This window comes from Pararge aegeria, chromosome 8, assembly GCF_905163445.1.
Source record: "Pararge aegeria chromosome 8, ilParAegt1.1, whole genome shotgun sequence".
In the NCBI taxonomy this organism is placed as follows: Eukaryota; Metazoa; Arthropoda; class Insecta; order Lepidoptera; family Nymphalidae; genus Pararge; species Pararge aegeria.
In genome coordinates, this window is record NC_053187.1 from 18,646,437 (window position 1) to 18,673,001 (window position 26,565).

The 26,565-nt window shown below is 39.2% G+C and overlaps 2 protein-coding genes across 3 annotated transcripts; one reads left to right on the top strand and one right to left on the bottom strand.

Moving 5' to 3' along the window:
* Positions 1-175: 175 nt before the first annotated feature.
* On the bottom strand, positions 176-5,100 carry LOC120625942 (protein Spindly). Its single transcript, XM_039893215.1, has 6 exons — positions 4,449-5,100; positions 4,170-4,338; positions 3,976-4,067; positions 3,306-3,420; positions 2,698-2,830; positions 176-1,085 (listed from the first exon to the last, which is right to left on the bottom strand). Exons 1-6 carry the CDS (start codon positions 4,965-4,967, stop codon positions 851-853), a joined length of 1,263 nt encoding a protein of 420 aa, XP_039749149.1. The 5' UTR covers positions 4,968-5,100; the 3' UTR covers positions 176-850.
* A 173-nt stretch (positions 5,101-5,273) lies between these two features.
* Positions 5,274-26,495, top strand: LOC120625834 (exocyst complex component 4). Of its 2 annotated transcripts, none has more exons than XM_039893071.1 (17): positions 5,274-5,461; positions 5,794-5,955; positions 6,665-6,834; positions 7,453-7,606; positions 8,133-8,256; positions 9,558-9,715; positions 10,320-10,534; positions 11,324-11,420; positions 13,049-13,214; positions 14,600-14,729; positions 16,677-16,826; positions 18,923-19,211; positions 20,468-20,599; positions 21,070-21,234; positions 22,293-22,454; positions 24,385-24,576; positions 25,691-26,495. In XM_039893071.1, the coding sequence occupies exons 1-17, from the start codon at positions 5,405-5,407 to the stop codon at positions 25,853-25,855; spliced, it is 2,688 nt and encodes an 895-aa protein (XP_039749005.1). In that variant the 5' UTR covers positions 5,274-5,404; the 3' UTR covers positions 25,856-26,495. The 2 variants fall into 2 exon arrangements, with proteins under 2 accessions (XP_039749005.1, XP_039749004.1); XM_039893070.1 differs by having other exon boundaries at positions 5,275-5,461; positions 14,597-14,729.
* The last annotated feature ends 70 nt before the right edge of the window (positions 26,496-26,565 follow it).

The window sequence follows — 26,565 nt, forward strand, 5'->3', positions numbered from 1 at the left end:
TCTGAATTATCTCTGGTCTGGTCTGGTGGGAGGCTTTGGCCGTGGCTAGTTACCACCCTACCGACAATACGTGCCGCTAAACGATTTAGTGTTCCGGTGCGATGTCGCGTAGAAACATCTACGCGACGCATTTAGGGGTATGACTACTATGCTCCCTAACAGGTTAGCCCATTACCATCTTAGACTGCTTTGTCACTTACCACCTGGTGAGATTGCAGTCAAGGGCTAACTTGTAGTGGAATAAAAAAAAATGTGCCAAGTGTGACATTTTCTACCTACGCTTACTTGAAAGTTAACAACGATTTATATGGTATCGAAGAAGTGCCATGTGGTAATAATATTGCAAAACACTAGAGACACGCCCACACTTGTCGCACTTGTCGCACTTTCGATACCATATAAATCGTAAAGATATGTAGAATATCTCACACTTGCACTCGGACCCTTAGTTTCAAAGACAATTACATTACTTCAACTTTTGTTTTTCTAAAAAGAGAATTCTAGCATCTCAGTCATATACTCATATCATCAGTCCACAAAAAAAATGAGTTTTCTTGAGACGTGAGCTAGGTCGAATAAGTTATATGCTTATACACATAACTGGTTGCGCCACCAGCTTATCACCGGTCGCCACCACCAAATTAGTAGCGCAACCAAGCATACCCTAGGTGAAGTGCCGTCTATATAGATGCGACTGGTTATATGGTTTGCCAAATAGCATACTGACATAGCTTATAGGTATTTTTAAAGTAATGCAATTTTATATAATTTTTTAGAAATAGATGTAATGTCTGTAAATAAAGATATAAAAGATTATTATTATATAGTTCAGTTTGCTATAAATCACACATTAATTAAAAGACACTTTTTTCTTGACATCATCAACTGCAGGTTTCTTGATTGGCACAGTAATTTTTTGCACGCTAATATCTACTTTATCAATTTGACTTTGTATGGGTGATTGCTTAGTGTTGTTGGCGGTCAGATGGGCTATTTTCCTTCGCAGCTCCCTTACTTGAGCCGCGCTTGCTAACTGCGCCGCACCTCTAGATAACACTTCTAACCGTAGCTGTTCACATTCTGTTCTGAAAATATAGTAAAATGGACCTTACAGCTCATAATTTTAGAGTTGTGAGTTGCACCGGTCCCAAGGTGCTGGAATGGTAGCCTCGAACTGGTAAGCGTTGGTCGACCCCCAACGAGGTGGACAGACGACATTAAGCGCGCGCAGGTAGCCGCTGGATCCAAGCGGCTCAGAACCGTGGTACTTGGAACTCCCTACAAAAGACCTATGTCCAGCAGTGGACGTCTATCGGTTGATGTGATGATGATGATGATGATGAGTTGCACCGCTTTTTGTTTTATTAACGTTTTATGCTGCAGAATTAGTAGACGAATTTGAGCTTTAAATATATATCTATAAGTTTATGTTCACTCTGTTGTTTTAGTGATTATAGACCTACAATACGAACGGAATCGATACGAGAGGCACATCTTACATTTTCTTTTGAATTTTAGATCAAAAATAGATAAAGTAGATAAAATATCATATTTAATGTTTCGCTGCTTTTTTGCCAGCTCTGCTAGTAAGGTATAAGGTTTATTCCTATGGATAATCATTTTCTAATCTAGACAAAACTCCATTCTTTAATAGTTAAATCTTTTAAAGAACAAATTCCTTATAGTCGGAAAAATGTAATAGGCCCGTTTTGACATTTGTGCAAGACCATAGAATGTAACTTGGAACGAAACTGAAAGAAACAAAAAAATAAAAATTACATACAGTGTTTTAAAAAATACGTAAATTTTTTTTGGACGTTAAAAAATATGAAAGAATATATCGCGAGTATTCTTTTTGCGTTTACTTCATAGTAGCATGCAATTTATAATTGTTGCAAAACGTTCCGAAAACAGTTACGTTCTCAGTCTTTTTTTTTTTTATACTAGAGTTGTAACCATTTTTTTACTGAATATCGAAATTAAATATTGTGTAGTTATCTTTACTGCAAAGAATGAGCTTGGTTCTCAAAATGGGTTCATAATAATGAGTCTGAGTTGATGTATCTGACCAAGCGGCACATGACTGAAGCGTCCCCGCGCGCACTGCGCTGTTTTTCGTTCCTCATCTTGTAAAGTTGACTGTGCGCTCGTTTAAGTTTGATATATATTGTTTACTATTACGTTAACTATGGCTCTTCTATTTTGGACATTAATTAAAACATAGTGATTGGACTCGATTTTTGTGTTTGTTGTTATATAGTACTAACTCTGTTTCAACATGTTGAAAAGTGGACGTATAATCAGCAGCCAGTCACGCGTATTGGTTGTGAAGTTAAAGGAATACTTTGAACGAACGAACACTTTACAATACATAATAATATCAATCAAGTACTGATACAAACTTGAATTGATTTATCGTGAGTATCGAGTACAGAGTCTTATGGTTCCATAACTAGTTACGTCGCGATGACAAATGTCAAAACGGGCCTATTACATTTTTACGACTATAACAGGATTTTGTAGTCTTAAATTTAGCAGCATATTGCGGGCTAGATGTTACCCCTGTGTTGATGTTGATTTTTCGAAATTAATAAATTACAGATGACACATATAGACATAGGTCTTTTTTTGGGAGTTCCAAATTCCACCGTACTGTCCTGCTTGCATGCATTTGAGTCTTTGTTATTGAGTACTTACTTCAAATGATCCAGGACTCCAGGCAGCCAGCCCTGCGCAGTTGGCTCACACAGCTTGCCAAACCAACGGGACAGCTCACGTCTCTGCCTCTCACAAAGACCCTCCAGTTGCGTTATGCGCTCCTCGTAGTTCTCTGCAATATACATATTCGTCATCATCCTTTTCATGTCCTAGTACTGGGCAAAATGTTCAAGTGGTTTACATGTTTCAGAAGTGGTATATTTTAGTATACCCCATGAAACATGGAACAGCCTAGTAGGTAAGACGTTGGTATTCCTTTTCGTGGGTACAGAGTTTGATTCCTAAGTTCCCTAAATAGTTAAGAGCTGCGTAGCTCTAACTTTTTAGGGTTTTTACTTACTTTAACTGTGAAGGAAAGGTGAGTAAAACTGCATGCCTTAGAGCTCTCCATAATGTTCTGAACTGGTGGTGACTTTGGCCTAAACTCATCTCATACAGATAGGAGACCCCTTAGTAAGCCAGTAATGAATTAATAGTGATTTTGATGAGTTGAATATTATTAAGATGATAACTCTACTACCAAATACTCATTGGATCTCCGGAATGGATTTATGCAATGCATGCACAATGCACCAAAGTTCACCCACCTATAAGTTCTCTGTCATAGTGGGCGGCTGCACCAGCCTGCTGCTCCCATATGGTCTGCTTCTCATGCAGCAGCGCTTCCAGTTCTGCCTGCTTGTTGGCCAGCTCTCTACGTAGCTGCAATACATAAACAAATGGGTGAATCCTAGAAAACTAGTAAGTGAAACATTGAAGACTAGTGGGCAACTCCTTGAAAACTAGTAGGTGAAATGTTGTATTTGTGCAAGGCACAGAAGTCATTTGTGGGATTGGAGATGTGCATTTAAAGTATGAGTCATACCAATGCATAGGTTTAAAGAATATGTTAAACCACGTTATTATTAAAGCATATTTATCTCTCACAAGATTGAAAAATTAATGCTAAAATGTAAAATGCAAATTGTTGATGTTGGAATGAGCAACTGATAAGTTTCTGACCAGCTCCTTCTCAGTAGAATCTGCTATTCATACTAGAGTCACTACAATCATACCAGACTTGACAATTCTAGTGCTTACTAAATTCATTTATTCAAGTTGGCTTTACTTGAAATAAATGAATTTTGATTTTATACACTCTCTTGGATACTTCATCATATAAACCTTCTCCATGGTCTAAATCCATATCCACCTACTACCCAGAGCAAATGTACAACTGTATTGTCATCATTAATTTTCTATAATCGCTTTACTTACCCTAGAATTAGTTTGTTTCATTTGTATCAGGTTTTTGGCCATTTCTTGACGCTTGTCATCTACCTCAGCAAACAAAGAATTTCCTTTTGCAGCTGAAAGTTTCAATTTTCATTTTAATATGATTATGCAGATAAGGCATGATTAGGCAATAATCTTCTGTAAAGACAAAGAACTCCAAGACAAAGAATTCCTACCATGTGGCTGCAGATCTTGTGAGTCAACCTGGTGAAGTAAAGCCCTAGCTTCAGCCAGGTCGGCCAGGGCTGCCGCCTCCCGTTCACCTGCAGCACTCAACTCTTCCCTCCTTATGTCTGCTGCTGCACGAAGCTCCGCCACTTCTGTGACTAGCTCTTCTACTTTCATCTGTTACAGTAATTACTTTGTAAAAACACAGCATTATTCATCGTATGAATCAAATGCATAGAAAACATTTAAAGAAGAAATTTTTATAGTTTGTTAAAAACAATTTATACCTGCCAGGGCACAAGTTCCGCGCGTGCCTCCTCAAGAGCTACTTTGACGACTGCTGCCTCTGATGTCATAGAAGACAAAGCTATCCGGAGTTCGTCAAACTCCGAAGTATCACGAACTGGTGATTCCCTAGCTACCACAAGTTGTTCATCTCTTAAACGCTTATTTTCTATTTGTAACTGCTTAATTTCATTCGAATGATGCTCTAACAAGTCCGTTCGATCCTGCCGTAGAGCTGAAATGTCTTCTTGTAGAGCTGTTATGCGGGAATTCAGCTCAGTCCTTCGTCTTTGTTCATCGGCCTGACAACTTTCTAGCTCGGCATTTAGGTGACTCTGGACGTCTAAAGCGGTTTGGTAACTCCGTCTCGTATCGTGGAGCTCCTGTTTTATTGAATCATAGTTGCTAGATAAGTTCTCATACTGTTTACGAAGCAAATAATACTTTTCAGTGATTTCACCACCTGTTAGATCTTCCGCCTCGGTTATGTTGGTTTTGTTGCTAATTGTTGAGTAATCCATGATTATAAAGTACAAGTTATCACAATAAATCCAGTTAATAATATTGATCAATGTAAAAAAGCATAATAATAAAATAAAACAGGACTTAATCCCAAATCATAAATTCAAAACATTTCAAAATTCAAAAACCGTTCATACCACAGACTCTACACAGACTACACTACAGCTATTAAACATAGCTATACAAGCATTTACACATCTACAGTCTACAGATAGGTAAGCGAACATTAGAGTTTAGACGTTTCACGTTTAGTGATTCCATTCCATTCATAAACAGCTGAAAGTAATTTTCCTATCTGTGACCGCTTGACGTTTTAATTGTGACATTGACAGTTTGAATATTTATTATTTTTATGTTTTTGTAGGTGGAGATGTATTTTAAAAGTTCACTGAAAAGCAAATTTTTAAATAAGTAATCACTACCAAAACATACGATAATGTCTTCTCCACCACCTACCAAACCTCCACGAGGTGTTAAACAGGGTAAAGAAACGGTAAGGTAACAATAATTGAGATAACATCATAATTCGACCCGATAAATTAGTTTCCTTGAATGTGATCAATAAAACTAATTGCTGGATTGAGTATTTGATTACACTCAAAAACATCAGTGACATTATGATATCCTACAGTTTAACGTGACATATTTATATTTTTCACAAACAAAACATCTTTACTCATAATTCATGCGATAAGTGTATAAGGAAAAATTCCTCACTATCCATCATGGGTAAAACAAATCTTATCCAAAAAAAAAAAGGTATAAAATTCACACAAATAGCCAAAAAAACAGAATGCATTCATTTACAAAAAATATTTATTTTAGAGTGGGTTGCTCATGTCAGTGATCCGTACTTTATCGGCGAGTGAGACAAATGAGCAGAGGGAGAAAGAGAGAGCTAAATTGGAGAAGGAGTATAAGAAGAGTGATGCAAGACTTGATGAGCTTGTAGCTGCTCATGCTCAAGAGATGACTGATGTTATGCAAGTAAGTCATATTAAAGGATAGCTCATCTCACAACCAACTAAAACATCACAGTGTGCCACCAGTTGCCTAGTGGCAGGGCCATGGGAACTTGCGGGGTCTCTTGTTTCTTAAGATATTTTTTGACCATGGCTAACCTGGTTTCACTTGTAGTTGACTCCCCACTTCTTCTAAGTAATATGGATTTTGCATGTCGTAGGTTAAATGTAAGGTCTAAACCTCCCTTTGCGTGGGCTAGATGGAAGACAAGGTATTCGGCAAATAACTTTTTATCTTGTGCGTGCAATGCTTTCAACAGCAAATATTGTGAGACAGACATTTTTTATGTCAAAATTGGCACTTTTAGGAAATTTATTATGGCAAAATAAGTATTATAAGCTTTAATTTTTGCTTGTACTTATTCCTAAGCAATTGTGGTTAATGTTATCGTATTATTTGTATAACTAAGTTTTGGAAACTTCATTGGTTTATGTAATATAAAAATACAGCATTACTTTTATGTGTAATAGTACTGTTTGTTTCGCTTGAAAAGCTAATAAATAAAAAATAAAAAAATGTTACATTGTTGGTAAGTCTAGGGCAATCTTTACCATATAGTTGGATTTTGAATAGTTGGATTGGATGGGTCTCTTTAAACGTGCAACCTTTTCTTAAATTGGGGCAAAAGGTATTCCTGCCATAGATAAATAAATCAGTGGGCGGCTTTTTATAGAAGTTTAGTGCAGTAAGCACAGCGCTGGGCGCTTGGGGCCAGCACTGCGCCGCAGCGGAAGCCCGCCTGGGCGCGTGCCGTGCACTTCTGCGCGTGCGCCGGGACGACCTGCGCCGGCTGTGGGCGGACGCCCGGACACACCACCACGCGTTGAGGATGCTTACTGACATGTAATGTGAACATTCTAATTGTCTCTTATATTTCACTACAAGTAAGCCTCTGTCTGTAATCTCACCAGCAAGCCAAGCGAAACAATGTTTCGACGTAACTTGAACATGACGCGATAGGGCCGCTTCTTGGTTAGCAGTAACACATCTGTAATAAACATGGTTATTATCTCAATATTTAAAAATCGTGGTTACTGTACGATTGATGAATTTCTTAACAACAAGCCTTAGTTAAGAAATTAGATACTCACAAGATAGAAAATTTTAAAAATTGTATACTGTAAAATGATTTTGAAAAAGAGCAATCTGCTGAGTTTCTTGCCGGCTTGTCTTGGTGGAATCTGTTACCTTTGTAGATTCAACAAACAACAAACAGACTTGACGTTTCAAAAGTGCATATAAAATGGACCTACTCAAAATAAATGAACCTAAATTTCGAATTTAAATAATTGCTATAATAATTTTACAAAAGGCGTGTGTAGTCTTCCGCACTTGGCCAGCGTGGTGGACTACGGCTTTAACACTTCTCATTCTGAGAGGAGACCCGTCCCCTGTAGTGGGCCTGCGATGGGTTCCCGTTCATGATATACTCTGAGCAAGCAAACGCACGTTGCTTCCCAGTGAGCGTGTGGTGGTGTCGGAGCGGGAGGCGCGCGAGCTGGCCGCGGCGGGGCGGGTGTTGGCCGCTGCGCACGCGCTGCAAGCCGCACTGCTGACGGCGCGCACGGAGCTGCCACACGTCCACGCGCTGTCGGCCACCACTGCCCATCTGGAGGTACGCGACCACTGCGGAAGCAGCGAGGGCTTAGCATAACGGCCACGATGCTGGTAACAAAAAATCGCTAAAACATTGTATTTATACTTAAATCACTAGCTGACTGACTCGTGTAACTTCGTTGCACCAAATCGGTTATAACCGGAAAACACGAATAAAATGACATTGTCTAAAAATGAATCCTAGCTAGATCGATTTATCGCCCCCGAAACCCCCCCGTATACTAAATTTTGCTCGTTTAAAGATATAAGATTATGTAATGATGATTCAAGTTTTTAGAAAAAATATTTCTTTTCAATAAATAGAACTGCTAATAAAATAATAGAATAAAAGTGTATTCATTCATACATACATTCATTCATTCATTCATTCATTCAAACTGCATAATCTAACGATCCGCCATGACAGGTTGAATGCTCAGTTCAAAATTACGTCTATATAAACAGTTTTGTACCGCTTGAACTATTGTACTGCTTTTGTATATGGTTTAATACTAGTTGTTAAAATTTATATAATTGCCCACCAGGCCAAGAAGAAAGAGTTGGTGGACATCATAGTCCGTCGTATCAGCGAGGCGGTTTATCGGGATGAACGTGCTCCGCTTAGCCGCAGAGTGTCAGCCAGGCGACGCACAGCCTTATTGCTGGCCGGTAAGATTATTTGTTAATAATATTAAATCCAGTAAAAAAAACATTTATGTCGACCATAAGATCATAGATTTTGTTAGTAAGAAACACACAAATAACGTTATGTTAGTTGGTAATCCTTAAACACACTAATGCCCGTTTTCACTGACTTTGAATAAGGCAATCCGTTGTAAGTTCAAATTCAAAATTCATTTATTTCAAGTAGGCCTAATATAAGCACTTTTGAAACGTCAAGTCTGTCTGTTTGTAGTGATTCTACCACCGGTTCGGAAGGCAGATTCTACCGAGAAGAAGCCGGCAAGAAACTCAGCAGTTGCTCTTTTCCAACATCAACAATTTACATTTTGCATTTTAACATTCATTTTTCTATCTTGTGAGAGCTGAAAGCGGAGCCGGATGCTTCCAAGCAACCTTGTCATTAAAAAATTCATCAATTGTAGGAAGGAATCAATCATCAATTGTAAGGAAAGTCAAGTCTAAGAAGATTCCTGAGCATAAAGTTACGTTACAGCAATCAATTTTCACTAGGCAACACTTTAGCTAAGTTGCCTGTCATGTAGGCAACTTCGTCCGTGGTAAGTTACCACCTTACCGACAAAGACACGCGATTTAGCATTCAATATAATATAAATAATTATACTACGACAATACACACATCGCCATCTAGCCCCGAAGTGAGCGTAGCTTGTGTTATGGATACTAAGATGACTGATGAATATTTTTTATTGAATAATATACATAAATACTTATAATATACATATAAGCACCCAGACACTGAAAATATGCAAGTACCATGTCGCGTATAAACCTATTACTCCCAAACAGGTTAGTCGGCTATCATTTTAGACCGCATCATAATCAGTGGCGTGCATAGGGAGTATGAACAGGAAATGCAGATGATATAAAATTAGGGTAGTCTACCCAAAGAGATTTTTGGCGAGAAGATCTTTCAAATCATTTAAAAACAAGCTAAAAAAGCACTGTTTAAACTTTTTATAAACGGGCCACCTTTTGTATCTTTGTGTTTGTTTTGTTTTTGTATCACACTAACTAGATAATATATTACCACCACTTCTTTATGTTAATTTTAATTTCTCATTAAATGAAACTGTTTCTTTTGAGAATAAATGTCTTTAAACCTAAGGGTAGGCTTTTTATAACTCTTGCAACGCCTATCCTTTTTTTAAAACTTTTAAAACTCGTACTGGAGATTATCTACATTTTATATTATCTGCATACCCTGTGCATACCCTCTATGCACCACCACCAGGTGAGTTAGGTTAAGCAGTTATTCAAATCTACAGAACTAACAAAGAGCGAAGAAGTAACAGATGCATACCTCCAAGACATAACTCCGGAATTCGAGGCATCGCTGACTGAGGAGGATAAAACCTTCGAGACCACTGTCATGATATCCCTGGAGGCTCTCGGAGTTCTGGAACAGCTGAAAGAGGCTACTGAGGCAAGTATTGAAACCTCATCCTAAAAAACTGTCATTTTATATGGACCAAACGATCAGTAGCCTTAGTACAAGATTTGCTGGATCGCAATCGAGAAGTTGTTTCCGAGTATTAAACTCTGTATCGTCGAAGTAAAATAGACTTAATGCTACTTGTTCTCTTAAGCTTTCTTTGAGGACAATAGTTTGTGACCGTCTTTTCCTAGACTTTGAACATGTCTTATGTTCCAAGTCTAGGCACTGAGGGATTTTGGACAAGGATCTATATTGAAGTTACCCGAACGCTGCTCATACGAATTGGATACACTTAACATTGATGTGATATTCAAATTCAAATATTCTTTATTCATAGGCCTATCACGAGAAAAAAAAGGAAAAAAAACATCTTGTGTGGGAATAGTGTATCTTATGAAAATTAAGCTTAACTTGCTACACTCTGCGGAAATCAAGAGAAACTGTATGGTGCAATTTATAATTTCTTAAATCCATATACTCCACACCAACAGCTCTTCGGCAATGTACCCTCTATGTACGTTTCGCTCAGAAACCGGAGCATCCTCAGGAGATGTTGACTGTACAATGAATAATTGGCTCCAAACCTTTGCAGAAATTCAAGGTCCAAATACAGAACGAGCTTTTAGAAGTTATCGACTCGGTGTCCCGTCGTATAATCGAAGACGTAGAAATCGAAGTGGACATCGAGGGGGAAGAAGACGGTGAGATGTTCGAGGCTGAAGGAGTGACAGAGATGGGTAGGCCGCTGGCGAGGCTCGTGAGCTGTTTAGCCGAGGAGTTCAAAGCTTGTGGCACTAGGAACAAACGGTAAGTCTTTCTAGAAATTTCGAAAGTTCTCAAGGTGTAATGCGAGCTTTTGATGTAATTTATTCAAAACATTAGATAAGTATCTTCTTCTTCTTCTACATAATCTTCTAAAATAAGCATCTTATACCAATATATTAAGCTGAAGAGTTAGATTGTTTGTCTACTTGAACGCGATGATCTCAGGAACTACTAGTCTAATTTGAAAAAAAAATCAGTGTTGGATAGCCTATTTATCGGGGAAGGCTATAGGCTATATATCATTACGTAAAGACCAATAAGAGCCTGTTTCACCAATGAAGAATGTTTGAAAATCGGGGTTTATATCCTTTTGAGAGCTTCCGCTGCGTAAACGGTTAAAGTTTCGATAAAATCATGTATTACAAAGTTGTTCGTCTTTAAAAGTTCCAAAAAATGTCCGCGATAGCTTAGTGAGTAGGAGCTCGACTTAACGTTCGGGGGGCCGAGTTCGAATCGCACGACCTCTAACTTTTGCAAGTTATGTGCTAATGAAAATTAATCTAAATTTGCTATAGTCCGCGAAAAGCAAGAGAATCTGCATGGTGAGATTTATAATTTCTTCAAACTCTGTACTCTACACTAAACAGATCTGCGGCAATGTACCCTCTTCGCACGTTTCGCTCCGAAACCGGAACATTCTCAGGAAATGTTGACTTGACAATGAATAATTGTTTAACAATTTTTATGAATAATTGTTTGACTTTACAATGAACAGTTGTTTAATTTTTGCTTTACTTTTTGCTTGACTCGTGCTTGGTCGTTTGTGTGCAGGCTTCTGCAACTGTGGCGCGCCGCGTTGCAGAAGCACCGCATATCAGAGCAGTGCCTTCACACCGAGCAGAACTACTGGAGCGCAGTGCAGCAAGTCGTGAGTTAACCTCTTCTTATACATATTTTGATAACTATAAATTAAAAAAACCCTGAGAGAAATAAACAATTTTAATTCACCATTTTTTGGTAGCGCACATCATGCATTTGAAGTTTGTCATATGTACTCTTCTAGCGAAGCCCTTTGATTTAATAACCATATTGAGGAAGATGAGAAAAATATATAATCCGCCACTTTGTGGCGGCGGCCGTCTTGGACCTATTTTCATTCAACATCAAACAACATTCTCGACTAGTTCACTTTTCAAACAAAATCGGTTAAACCGTTCGGCCCCTTCGATGCCACAGACAGACGGACCCACACCCACACAAACGCATGTACACACGCACGCATGCACGCACATACGCACCCATATACAACCTACGTGTGCGCACGAAGGTTTCAGCACTGATGCCACCAAACTGTATACGCTATGTTTTGCTTTTTTCTGTACTTTTAATTGGGTGCAATAAAAATATATTCATTGATTTATACTGTCAAGTATTGTAAAACTGATTTTGTACTCTGGAATGTTTACAGACTCGTAATTCTTATCCCTGTAATAGAAATTTACAAGTATCTCATTCCTATTACATGAATGTCTATTTTTTTTTTTTTTTTTTATTAACGATAGGCCAGCGTTTGACGACAATCATGCCCGTTAGAAAGCAATGATGAGGTCTAGGTTGGAGCACGCTTGCCTAGAAAAAGCCTATTCACTCTAGCCTTGAAGGTACTTAAATTATACGTGGCAGGAAACACAGTTACTGGGAGGGCGTTCCACATCTTAGCGGCACGTATTAGAAACGTGGATAAAAAACGTTTCGTGCGTGTTGATGGGATATCAACCACATAAGGATGCCACCGCTCTCGGTGTCTCGCTGTTCTGTGGTAAAACGGGGAAGGGGGAACAAGATTGTGAAGTTCCTGAGCACACTCACCGAAGTATATCCGGTAAAAAACCGATAAACAGGCAACATTACGTCGGTGCTGGAGACTATGTAGTTTCGCCTGCGTTAACGAATTGTCGCCTATAATTCTCCTGGCGCGACGATCCACCGAATCCAAAGCTTCAAGTTGGTACTTGGCAGAGCCACCCCACAGGTGACTACAGTACTCCATGCAGGTTCGCACTTGAGCCTGGTACAGTGCGAGGCGTTGACCTGGCGTGAAGTACCGCCTAACCTTATTGAGGATACCAAGTTTTTTATCTGCCACTTTGGCTTTGGACTCGATGCATTTGCCAAAATTGAGATTGGATGAGATGTTGACACCCAAGAGCTTTATCGATTAAATATTAAAAAAAACTTCTTTAAGAAAGCCTTTGGTTGCCTGGAAGAGATCGCTATATATCGATAAGGACGCCAATTCATACTACCTTATTATATCTGTATCTCTGTGAATTTTCTCTGTGGTGTACAATAAATGTAAAAGTGTGGTGTATTCATTCATTCACTTAAATTTTTTTCATATTGCATTCGCAATATCTATATATAGAGTCGCTGCAAGCCGCTCAGGACCGGAGACTTTGGAACTCCCTACAAAAGACCTATGTCCCAGCATTGGATGACAATCAAATCATGTCAAAAACATGGTTGAAATGACGATGATGATATCCTCTATTCCAGATGCAACTACTTCTAACGGAGTACTTAGAGATAGAGAGCGTGAATTTAGCTGCACAGCGATCTAGCGGCAACGCGTCAGATAGTGGCGCGACTGAACTAAGATTGTCCGATTACTTCGCGAAGAAACGACCGCAGAGACGTAGGGATAAGCTGTTTAAACTCGCTGGTAAGATCACTATTTTTGAAGCTTTTTGTGACGAGCTCCATTTTACTACCGCCATTCTTATTTGTACCGCTAAGCAGCATCGCTGAGTTCCGGTCTGAAGAGCGTGGTTTCCGGTGTTATAAGGATAAGACGGTAAGACGGTCACAGGGCGGTCCGAAGTGTTCTATGCGTGCTTTGTTATATTGCTCCGTTAATTGGCGATGATTTTTCACTTACCATAATTCCGTGGTTACCATAGATAAAAGCTTTATATCGTGCTTTAGGGATTGTGGCCTCACAAAAAGTGAAACGAGCGAACGATAGTATGAAATACCAAAAAATTTAACTATCCGACTTATTTGCAATGCGACTGAGTTATGATTTCCAGATTCATAGAGCGCAAAAACATGCGGGTAAGCGGCTTAAACTCTTACTAAAAGTTTTAGAACTATCTTTGTAGTCTTTATTTACGGTAAATGAAAAAATCACGTGCTATAAACCGAGCACAACCTACCCTAACCTTCGCAAGGCCTGCAAGGAACACGTGGCGTTGTGTCCATCAACCCGAGCCTTAGGTGCTAAGCCTCATGTGCTTGTAATTACACCGACAGTGGCGTGCATACAGGGTGTGCACAGAGTATGCACAGAGTATGCTCTAAGCGGGCAGATGAAAAAAAATGTAGTAAGAGTCATAAAAACCTTGGCATTGTAAGAGTTATAAAAAGCTTACCATAGTTCATATCGGACTACGTGCGGTGGGGCGAGAGCGAGCGATTATTGCGTCACACTCGCGCACTCATCGACGCGGCGGTTAAGGCGCCTTCCGCTTGGCGGGAGCGGTCTATGCCGCCGGAGAACACGTGAGTAACACCATAGCACTTATGCTACGGTCAGAATGTCATCATTATTTCAACTCGTGACGATGCTACTGCCGTAATGCCATCATTAATTTAACCAGTTGACGATGGTACTGCCGTTATGCCATTATTATTTATATCAACAGGTTAACGATGCTACTGCTTAATGTCTACATTATTTGAAGCGGTTGCCGTCCAAGGCTGGGCATAATTATTTTGAAGGGGGTTCCTGGGCCGCTTATTTCCAACGGCTCCCAGTGAGTCGCTTGATATTCTCTGTTCACCTTATTAGGGATCCACCAACGCAGCGTTTACTCGTGCGGGTTCGCCATTCCAGCATCCTGGGATTTTAAAAATCGTACTGGAGATTTCCTTGGTTTTTAATCATTAGCATACCATGTATACCCTCTATGTAAGCCACGGTACACCGGCAACCGCACCCCTCAGACTGGAACACAGCAATGTTGCTTGGAGGCAGGAATAAGCATGGTGGTTTTTACGGACGTGCTCTAGCACTAAAAGCTCCACTACTACTTGTTATTTTAGCAGCGACCCCCCCTGCGGACGCCGTGCTGTCGCGCAGGCAGCGCTACCCGCTCGTGTGCCGCCCGCAGCCCGCACTGCTGCACGCGGTGCTGCCAGCCCTGCACGCCCTGTGCGCGCATCTGGAACGCCCCGGGTGAGCTTCTTTTCATTTCAATTCAAAAAAATATATCTAATATTATTAATGCCTGCAGTAAAGTAACTGCACAATCTTCTTGCTGCCTATGCAGTGAAGAAGATACGCCACCTGACAGACATAGAAACTGCTAGGCTAGTCTATTTTAGTTACTTTCACAGCATTATGTCATATGGAATTTTACTATGGGGTAATGCTGCTGATATTGGCACTATTTTCGTGCTGCAGAAGGCTGTTCGTGCGATCTATAAAATGGGTCCGAGAGAGTCATTGAAAGAAAAATTTAAAGATGTTAAAATAATGACACTCTTTAGCCAATACATATTTGAAAATTTAATATATGTTCACAAAAATATATCAAAATTTAAAAGAAAATGTGACTGCAATAATTTGAACGTTAGAAGCAAAAATAAACTTGCAGTGCAGTACACTAGACTACACAAAATAAGCAATTCATTTAAAGGAACTGGTATACAATTTTACAATAAATTACCGGTTGATATCTTGGGGATGTCACTAAAGAAGTTCAAAGTTTGTGTTAAGCGAAAGCTTATAGAAAAGTCCTATTATAGTATAAAGGATTACGTAAACGATAAAAAAGCTTGGGTGTAAACAATTGCTCTAACCAGGTTGCTTCTTAAATATTTTCTAATGACAATGTGGGATGGTGATAACAAAAAGAACACCCGGCTAAGTTTGTTGTGGGCTTCTTCTTAGACCAGGGCGCGATTGGAACCCTCGTAGCTTTAGTTTTAAGTTTACGATTGTAGTTATCGCCATCACTACTCACTGCTATGTACACATTTTGTATATAATAACGCATCAAAAGTGCCATCTATGTGCCTATTTGAATATAGAAATATTTGACTTTGAAAACTTTGAGTCTTAGAAGTCGAAGTTTATTTTTGAATAAGGGGATAATTAATTTTACGCCTTCCTTGAGATTATTATGGTTTTTAATATTATCTTCTATTTATATATATATTATAGTTATATTAATATATATATATATTTTATATAATTTTTAAATCTTTTGTATTGCACCACCTACCTCTTTTCTATGTTTTTTCCTTTTACGCCATTGGTTGCCTGGAAGAAATCGCTATGTAGCGATAAGGGCACCAAATTGTACTCTCTTGCTATGTATTTATATCTCTGTAACTACTTTTTTTCTTTGGTGTACAATAAAAGTGTACTCATTCATTCATTCATTCATCTTCTAAAAAGCTGTGCATCATTAAATTTTGTAGGTGAAATTAGCTTAGTTAATTGTATCATCATAAAAAAATAGCTTGCCTTTCCAATTTACTTTAGTTTATGAGCAAAAAAGTTGGCCTTTTCGGTTTAAAGTGGTTACATCATAAAAAAAAAAGTTGGTAATAACGGAACGCCCGGCAGATGTGAGATATAAAGTTAATATTAGAATCTTTAATTGCTAACAAAAACACTGCATATGTAGTTCCAGAGACACTCGCGTAGCGCTCCGAATGGGAGACCAAAGAACAATGGCGAATTTCCAAACAAATATTTGTTGCACAAAAATATGTAATTGTATTGAGTATGGATTCCTGAACATTTTCTGTTTATCGTTTACTTTTTAATAAAGTCAGGCAATGAAGATACTGCGGTTTCTAGTTAGTTAACGTAGTGTTTGTATCCTCTTTGTTTTCGAACGTTTGTAACTTTTGACATCCAGATAGTATATTAAAACGACGTTATTTTCAAAATGAACTGTAAAGTTAGGTACTATTATAAACGGATTAAAAAAAATTGGGGGGGATATATAGTCGGCAGATTTCTAAACTCAAAAAGTTTAAAAATCTGCCGTCTTCTAAAACATTATAATTAATGTAGGAGACAAAAGCAAGAAAATTATTTTCATGTAACGTCTCACTGTCAACCGGAATGAATCCGGATATGGTTAGGATTGATTGAATTTTGTCCCAGCGGCGGAGAATGTTCGCTTCGCGCGTTCATATCGGACTACGTGCGGTGGGGCGAGAGCGAGCGATTATTGCGTCACACTCGCGCACTCATCGACGCGGCGGTTAAGGCGCCTTCCGCTTGGCGGGAGCGGTCTATGCCGCCGGAGAACACGTGAGTAACACCATAGCACTTATGCTGCGGTCATAATGTCATCATTATTTCAACTCGTGACGATGACTACTGCCGTAATGCCATAATTAATTTAACCAGTTGACGATGGTACTGCCATAATGCCATTATTAATTATATCAACAGGTTAACGATGCTACTGCTTAATGTCTACATTATTTGAAGCGGTTGCCGTCCAAGGCTGGACATAAGTATTTTGAAGGGGGTTCCTGGGCCGCTTATTTCCAACGGCTCCCAGTGAGTCGCTTGATATTCTCTGTTCACCTTATTAGGGATCCACAATCGCAGCGTTTACTCTTGCGGGTTCGCCATTCCAGCATCCTGGGACCCAAAAAAATGTATAATGAGCATATAGTCAGTTAGCTTGATTGGATACTCATCAAGAGTACCGGCGCGCAAGCAAATCCGAGCAGTTGTGCTCCTGCCACATTAATATGTGAAATGAGTATATAAACTGAGCTAGTCTGAAAATTTAAAATGAAACAAATATGCTGAGTCTTCGAATTAGCCGATGCTGACTCTTAGCATGAATCCGCTTATGCTAACGAACCAAATATCTATCAGTTATCTATTTGAGAAGTGGTGATAGTACTGTGGGTAGACTTTGTGACTTTGGCGGTGAAGGAAAACATTGTGGGGAAACTTGAATGCCTGAGAGTTCTCCATAATGGTCTCAAAGGTGCGTGGAGTCACCGCACTTGGCTAGCATGGATGGATGGTAGAAGGAAAGAAGAAAGGACTACAGCGTTAACCTTCACATTATGGGAGAAGACCCGTGTCCTGTAGTGGGTCGGTAATGATAACACTCCACGAGTGTCATTTCAAGTTCATTATTCCATGTAGTTTAAATTTTAACAATGTCCAGCACACGCACAATCACTCCTTACGATGTCCTGTCCGCTACTGCGTAAAATTGCGAGTATAGATGAGTTCATGTTCGCGCGCCGCAAACCCTTTGTCGCGGACCAAAAAACCGATACTGATCGCGGAAAGGCGCGACTTACATCTACACTCGTGATTGACAGATGGTGCGGGTTTTCGGGAGTTTAGAGCCCACCTAACACCACACCGTCTATGAGAAAGTGGTGTCGGCATGGCGGACGGTGTTTTTTTTCAGATTTTTCTTTAATTTTATTGTGAACTCTTTTTGGGGAGGATTGCTGTTGTTTGTATTGTGCAGTTCTTATAGCGGTTGGCTGTTTGTATGGTCTTTTAATATATAATAAAAGTAAAAAAATTGCAATATAATACTTTGAAGAACTTGCATATATAGGCGGTTAGCTGTTGTGGGAATGGCGCTGGTACTGCGGTATGTGCAGTCCTTTTCGGATCGAGTTTGCGGTAGATTTGGGGAAATGTTTGGGGGGGCCGCGTCCGCCATGTACCAAGTTTCCCGCCCTTTTTTTAAGTCAATTTCTCCTGATATATATAATTATGAAAATTAAACTTAATTCACTGTAGTCAACATCTCCTGAGGATGCTCCGGTTTCAGAGCGAAACGTGCGTAGAGGTTACATTGTCGAAGATCTGTTTGGTGTGGATTATAAGGATTTAAGAAATTATAAATTTCACCATACAGATTTTCCTGCTTTTCGCGGAGTTTAGCAAATTACAGATAGAACATCTGTAAATAATGACGGTGCATAGTCAGTACATATTTGAAAATTTAATTTTTACAATAAAAATATAACAAAATTTAAAAAGAAAATGGACTGTAACAATATTAATATTAGGAGCAAAAATAAACTCGTTGTGCAGTTTACTAGGCTACACCGGCTAAGTTTGTTGTGGGCTCTTCTTAGACCCTGGTCTAAGTTTAAGTCCGCGTTTGGAACTCTCGTAGCTTAAGTTATCACTATCCCGTTACAATTATGTTAAAATATATGTATGAACGCTTCATAAGTGATAGGCCTACATGAATAAAGACATTTTGAATTTGAATATCTAATTCTCTCGCCGGCTGACTCCTACACATTTTTGTATTTGAGTCGCTTACCTGTCGTTTTTCCGTTGCATCCGGTTTGAAATCCCAACGATTCTAAAGAAGTTGCACTTAAAAATAAAAGTGGTGTCGGCAGCGGGCGCGGGCGCGCCGTGTTCGCGTGCTGCGCGGAGGCGTGGGGCGCGCTGCGCGCGGCGGCGCTGGCGGCGCGGCGCTGCGGCGGCTGCGGCGGCGGCGCGGCGCTGCGCGTGCTGAGCGCGGCGCTGGACGCGCTGGCGCAGCACGCGCGCGCCGCGCACGCCAAGCTGGCGCCCGCCGGGCCCGCGCGCGCCGCCCGCTGGCTGGCCGACGACGACATCGTGCGCTTCCTGCAGGCGCTGCCCAACTACCGCGCCGCCGTCGACCACTCGCACTACACCGACAAGGTGCGCGCCGCACCGTTGTTGCATTCTCTAACGTCCATTTCCAGTACTCGATCTATCCGTAATCTGTAGATTTATTGCACAGAATTAAGAAAATACAAAACCTTCAGCCATTATTGCATGCGCTGCATTGTCTCCAAAAACAGTAAAAACGTCTCAACTTCTCACTTCACACCTGCGGAATGTTGCTAGCTCACAATCTTTTTCCCACTTTATGGTAATCGTTTAAAACATTAGAGGGAAAATAATTACTGTGAACTACTAATAGAATGGAACGCGTCCAAAGAATACTCTTGTATCACTTGTCATATACATGGATTTAAATTGTAAGAAATTATACACATACGACTCGCGACTTGAGTTCTATAAAATGTTTTCACTGAAGGCGCGTAGAAAGATTACAGATGTAATTTTTCTTGCAAAATTAATGAAAGGCCTAATTGATGCGCCTGAGTTGCTTGAGCGTTTAAAATTCGTAGTTCCACGTGAAAGTAGCCGCCTCCAAAACCGTAAGACTTTTTACTTGCCAGAAACCAGAACTAATCTTGGCCAACATAGTCCTATGTATCGAATGCAGTTTCTTGCAAATTGCTTTCCTGATAGTGTAGATATCTTCAGCGATAACATACCTAGTGTCAAGCTTAAGTTAAGAGGAGGGTTGTTGCTCAAGTAATTTTATTTCCACAATGTTTTGTTTTTTTTATGATTTTCTTTTCTTAGTAATTTATATATTTTTTTGAATTTGTTTTTTTAGCTGTTTGCAGCAGCCTTATGTACCTAACGTTTTTCATGCTGTGTTCGCATCGAGAAGGCACAATTGTATACACATAACAAATAGTCCTATAGTTTATATTAGAGTAAGCAGTTGATTGTCAGTTTGGCGAACTAAATAAAAAAAAAATGGAATGAAGTGAACAACCGCCTGTTCGGGAAACACTACTAAAGTAGAGTGGTTTTTGATGCTTCACTATTAATCGTGTACACGGTTTATGTATGTTGTTAATTCTGTATCTGTCGTGTTATTCAAAAATGGAACGTGGTTTTACTTGTATAAATAGCAGGCAAGGAGGTAAAATTATCAAAGGTTTTATTTAAATTTCGAACTGCCTTGTAAATAGGAAGCTTTTCCGACAAAATTACTTCCAGTGAAAATATGTTCGAGAAAAGTTAAAACAAGCCTTGGCCACAACTAAGCATTTATGGACTTACGTGTGTCTTAACGGTAACACGTACGTCAACCAATGCATCTTATTTTACAGGAGCTCAAACAAGCTTACGAACGTGAAGCGGAGATCCTCGGAACTAGTTTAGGTGATGGGGAGGTTTCAAAACGGGAAATAGTTGCAGATATCAACACGCTTGTGGACTTGGCGTTACTCTGCGAGAGCATGGTGAGTCAGCTTAACAACATTAGATATATCGTAGAAAGGGGTTTTACTGTTTAGGTAATAAATTAATTTTACAGTTATTGAAGCTAATATTTTTTTTTAATATCTTTTATTCTTCTTGATTCTTTGAAACTGACGTTATTAAAAATGACTCGAATTCGTTTGCACTTCTGCTGCAAACTATTCCTGACAAAATAAAAAAAAAAGTTTGCGACTTACGAGTTTGCGACTAAACTTATTTCTTAATGATAAGGTTGGATGGAAACATTCGGCTCCGTTTTATCGGTTGTCACTCATAGAAAAATGATGATTTCGACACTTCCGACTGCAAATTATTTAATTTTATATGTCTTTGTTCGAGTCTCAGATCAAAATAATATGTTAATCTTTAACATTATTCGTTTTATGTTATCTTGTAAGTGAACGGTATATTCTTTGGATAATAAAGTCTCCAAACCTAACCTAACTTTCAGGATTGGCTAAGCACGAACATAAAAACGATTCCGGCTATAGTAAGCGCCCCTTCCGGATTCGGCGCGGGCTTGAAGCTGAACGAGAAGTTCCACGCGTACATAGCCTCGGCTGCGAGGAACTTCGAGAGCATCGCGCACAAGTGTCTTTTGTTCCTGCATCTAGAGGTAACTAACTAGCTAGGACTGTTTGATACATCCCCACTTATCTATAAAGAAAAAAAAACGTGTGTGTACTTATGTACACGCGTTAGAAGTTATACTTCTTTGGCGTAACAAGATAGCAAGCCTTATTCTACGTTTGTAGAAAAAACTACACTAACAATAGAAAAAAAGGTATTGTTTGAATTATTGAAAGTCAACTGCCAAACTTTATTTAGAAAAACAAATGTTTACTATAGCTCACTTCATGGTGTCGGTTTTTTGTGACGGTGAGCGCGCATAGCAAAATTTAACCTCACCATTTTTCCCTAAAATGAAAAAGTATAACTTCAAAAGCTAAAGTTTTACTGGCAGAATAAATGAAATATTTTTTACTTAAAGATGAAGTGATGTGTGCGAGTTTGCGATTGTTCTTTTAGCTTTAATAATTTTGTAGTAAGTGAAACGTCACTTAATTGAAATGTAAATTGACAAAAAGAAATAACATACTACCCCACTACAGGAGGGTTATCTATTTAACAGTCTTTGTACCTGTGTATGTAATAATTTACCACGTTTGGCCTGATTAGGCTTATTTTAATAATTTAAGAGTCGTTTTCTTTTCCTTCAAGTGTTCGTCGCTATTTAACGTCACAATAAATCCAATATGGCGGACAGACCTAAATACGCAAAGAAAAATATATATTTGAGAGAAATATTCCGAGTTTGGTATATGTTGGTTATTTGAAACGACTCAATTGAAAACTCAATCGGCAGGTCCTCGACAGTTATAGGTACTAGCAGGAAGAATAAACGACCAAATCTTGCAGCGGAGTAAACGAATTTAATATAAATTTTGGTATTTAAAGCTTTGACCATGAACAATCTAGAATAATGAAATAAGGCACTTTCAAACTATCAAGTTCATAAAATACTCTACTGCTATCATTGGCATTGACAGTATCAAATTATAGATCTCATTGTATAAAGACATAAAATGTATATAAACTGGTCCCCTTAAAATGCTGTTCTGGTCGGATAGCTATTTTTACTCTGTCTCGTTAACACAATCAATTTCCTAAAAGATGCGGATCGAATGCTTCCACTACCTGGGGCAGGAGGAGAAGGTGGAAGGTTCAGAGAGCTCCGAACAGTCGGGTGGAGCGGGTGGTGCCTCGCGCCTCGCTCACCGCCTGCTGGCTTTCCACGAACATGCCTCGGCTTTACTGGCAGACTCGGCTTTGGCGGTGAGTATACTCATAATCCCGTATTAATAAATAAACCAAAATCGAGTTTAGAACCCCTATCAGTTAATCTATGCTATTTAGATCAAACTTGAGAACCTGTTGAGAGGAGATATGAGATTATATGAGAGATGTCGGTATATTAATACTGGTCCCCTTGGCATACACTACTGACCAATGGGCAGCAACTAAGTTTCAGAGCTAGAGATACAGAGGGTAGGTCCTTCCTGGTGTAACAAAGGGTGCTTGTTTATTTTGAACCTATGTTTCATAAAATCATCATCTACATAAAACAATTTAAAAGGTAAAAAATAAAATATAAAAAAGTTTTTTTTGTATAGAATAAATTGTGTGTGTGTGTGTGCGTGTGTTATAGGTAAATTACCATAAATGAAACTATGAATATCCAAGAACCAAGGAATGTACTTCTTACAATAATTGATGACAAATAATCAAAAAAAATGTGTTTTTAAATTTATATATATAATTATTTACTATTTATTTCTTTTTGACAATATATATATATTTCATTAGTACACTGCCCCGCTCTCTTGTCGCGGATTCTCTCATTCAAAGGTTGCCTGTAAGAGATTGCTTGCAGCAATCAGGCCGCCTTTGCATATAATCAATTTTGTTATTTTGTGTTATCTGTATTATTTTATGTTTTATGTGCAATAAAGTGTTTGTTCTTCTTAGAAATTAATTTATCCGATAATGTGTGCGTGCGCACGTATGTGTGTTAGATTGCTAGCGAACGCACATGTGCGTAAGATTGCGTATTTGCGTGCGTGCCCATATATATGTCTGCGCATTTTCAGATATTCACTTCAATACCCACAATGTTCAGGATGGCACTTAGATCTTTCATTAATTAACAGTAATTGTAATTAAAGTAAAATAGTGAAGCTAAATACCTAGTTACTTAGCAGTAATCATTTATTCTCATGACTATTATTCTTCCATCCTATTAAAGTATTCATTTTATAAAAGACAAAATGTCTTTTATAAGCCCACCAACCTGCTTTAGAGCAGTGTTGTGGGTCTGTACTCTATAAACCTGACTTCCCAAGGAGTGAAATAAAACAACTGGACTGACTCTAATACTGTATATTATGCTTCTCTATAATTCATATGACTTTTTACCTTCAAACGACTCTACTACCAGTTCGGAATGCTGTCTTCGGCAGAGAAGACCACTGGCAAGAAACTCTACCGTTGCTCTTTTATTCAATCAATTAAAACAAAACTTATAAACACAATTGCAACATTGTCATATGTTATAAGGCTAGGCCCTTTTATACAAGACATGTAAGACAGGTAAAACATAACTACTGTGATCACTTATAACATCAGGACTTTTGGAACAAGTTGTTTGTATAGAGTAACCTCTGCTACATAAACTGTGTGTGTATAATAATGCTAGGGCTCCATATATTATACCAATAAATAACCCAAAGGATGAGATATACTTATCTGATGCAACATCAGGTACAACCATAGTACCAACAACTTTTAACAACTTATCTCAACTCCATCACCAGTATATACGACTCTTGTTCCGCCACAACAATATTTCGTTACGTTCACAATACTTTACTTAATCTTCTTTTCTCAATTAATTCATTTTAAATCCGTGCTAACTTTCCTTTCCCGCCAATCTATCTTGTCAAACTCGCGTCTCCCGCCATAGATCCTATACTATTCTTTGACAGTCTACTAAAGTCCATTATTCTATTTTCAATACATTATCAATGAGTATACAAACTATGATTTGTTGATACATTTAATATAATCATCGGGTTATCATAGATAAAGTGCTGTAATTCCCTATTTCCTAACACGTGCGTACGAGTGCGTGGGTGCGTGTATCAGTGTGTGTTTCACGAAAAGAAAGCGTGAGACCATCAGTTGGTGTGATGGTGGCGGTCCGCAGTACATCATGAGCGGCGTGGGCGAGATGATGTCGGCGGCGGTGGTGTGGCGCTGGCAGAGCGCGGCGGGCGCGGGCGCGGGCGCGGAGGCGCGGCTGGCGGCGCTGCGCCACTGCCTGGCCGCGCTGGCGCTGCCGCACGACGGCCTGCACGCCGCGCACGCCTACCTGCACCTGCTGGCCTGCTCGCCCGAGGTGAGCCCGCCCCCGGCCCACTACAGGGCGCGGGGCTCCTTCCACAAAGAGAAGGAATTGAGGCCTTAGTCACTTAGATTGCTGAACTCCACACACCTTTGAGAACATTATGGAGAACTCTCGGGCATGCAGGTTTCCCCACAATGTCTCCCTTCAACGTAAGTGATATTTGACAACGAAAGTGAACTTAGAAAAGTGAGGTGCGGTCTGAAATTTGAAGTCTGCCCCCCAAAACTGAAGTCGAAGTCTAGAATATCTATCTAGATATTACTATACACCAGCCTTAGTACAAGATTTCACCCGCTCTCAATCGGCGATTCACTTTCGCATATCAAACTCTATACCTTCAAAGTAATTTGGACCCCTATGTAACTCGTTTTAGAGGTCGCAAATCCTGTACATCTCATTTTTATTATACAAGCGTTTTGACTAAAGTCCTAGCTGAAGGATTGTAGGGAAATCTGAACTTTATATAATATGCAAAGAATACATTTTGTTTTAATATTCAAGTAATTCGATACTGTCGGAGTCGTTTTTGACTATACAAATAAATCCTTTCGAGAAGTAACTAGCATTGCTGTTTTCCGGTCTGAAGCGTGTAGCCGCCAGTGCAATCGAAGGCACACGAGTCTTACCACCTACTCCTCAGATTACCCTGAACATGCTGGCCCTCACAACCGAAATGAACGCGACTTTATATGGAACAAAATAACAGTAGTAAAGCTTTTTTGTGACAGAGCTCGTTCAAATAGGATGGCTGTGTTGCGGCCAATTCCGGAATTTTTAAGACCATCCTAACCTGAATATAACAAACCTAGATATTCCCAAAACTTGATAAAATCAATATAACAAACCTAGACATGACCAAAACTTGATAAAATCAATATAACAAACCTAGATATGCTCAAAACTTGATAAAATCAATATAACAAACCTAGATATGTCCAAAACTTGATAAAATCAATATAACAAACCTAGATATGTCCAAAACTTGATAAAATCAATATAACAAACCTAGATATGCCCAAAACTTGATATAATCAATATTTACTTGTTCCCTTCCGATTCGTTAGATCGAGGTTTAACTGGTATTGATACTAATATCCACTTGCAGGAGATCATAACATCGGTGCGCGAGAAGGGCCCGCAGTTCTCGGAGCTGGAGTACCTCAACGCCTTCAAGGTGATCGGCGCGCGGCGAGGCCTGGCGCCCGCCGACATGCGCGCGCAACTCAAGCAGCTGTCCGCGGCGCTGGGCCACGTGGGGGTCACTGTTTAAACCTCCCCCTATAGTGAAAAGGGGTTTAGGCCGCCATCCACCACGCCGTCAAAAGTACCATCTATGTGCCTATTTGACATGACTTGACTTTACTTAACTTGAGTAATCACACTTAGCACTATACAAAATAGATGGTGTCCCAGTTTCAAATGAGCTTGTAGCGTATGTCTGCTATATAAACCAAATTTTTATTAGTTCTTCATAGTTTATAACATTCAGTAGCCTTAGTATGAGATTTGCTCATTGCAATCAAGGAATCGTTTTCGATTGTGTAAATACTTGAACATCGGAGTAAAATGGACCAAGTTTGTATTAGATTAAAGCTCAAACTTACCTACAATTCTTTAAGTCCGGTTTTGATGAAACGATTGAAAAAACGAATTTCCTGAAATACAGGATTAGCGACTCTAAAACGAGGGACATTAGGAAAATTTTACTTTGACCATATAGAGTTTCATACTCGAAAACAACTTTTTCATTGTGTGCTTGCAAATCTTGTACTAAGGCTTCAAGTCGCCGGGAATTTCGTTCTTATCTAACAATATGTTTATATATATATATACAAGTTTTAACATTAAAAAGCTGTATTATAAAGTCGTAATTTGTTGCATAGGTAATCTTAGTACTATGTATTATTTAAATAATAATAAACAATATTATATTATTTTTTAATAAATATTTTATTCCAATGAATTTGTCTTCATTTATTA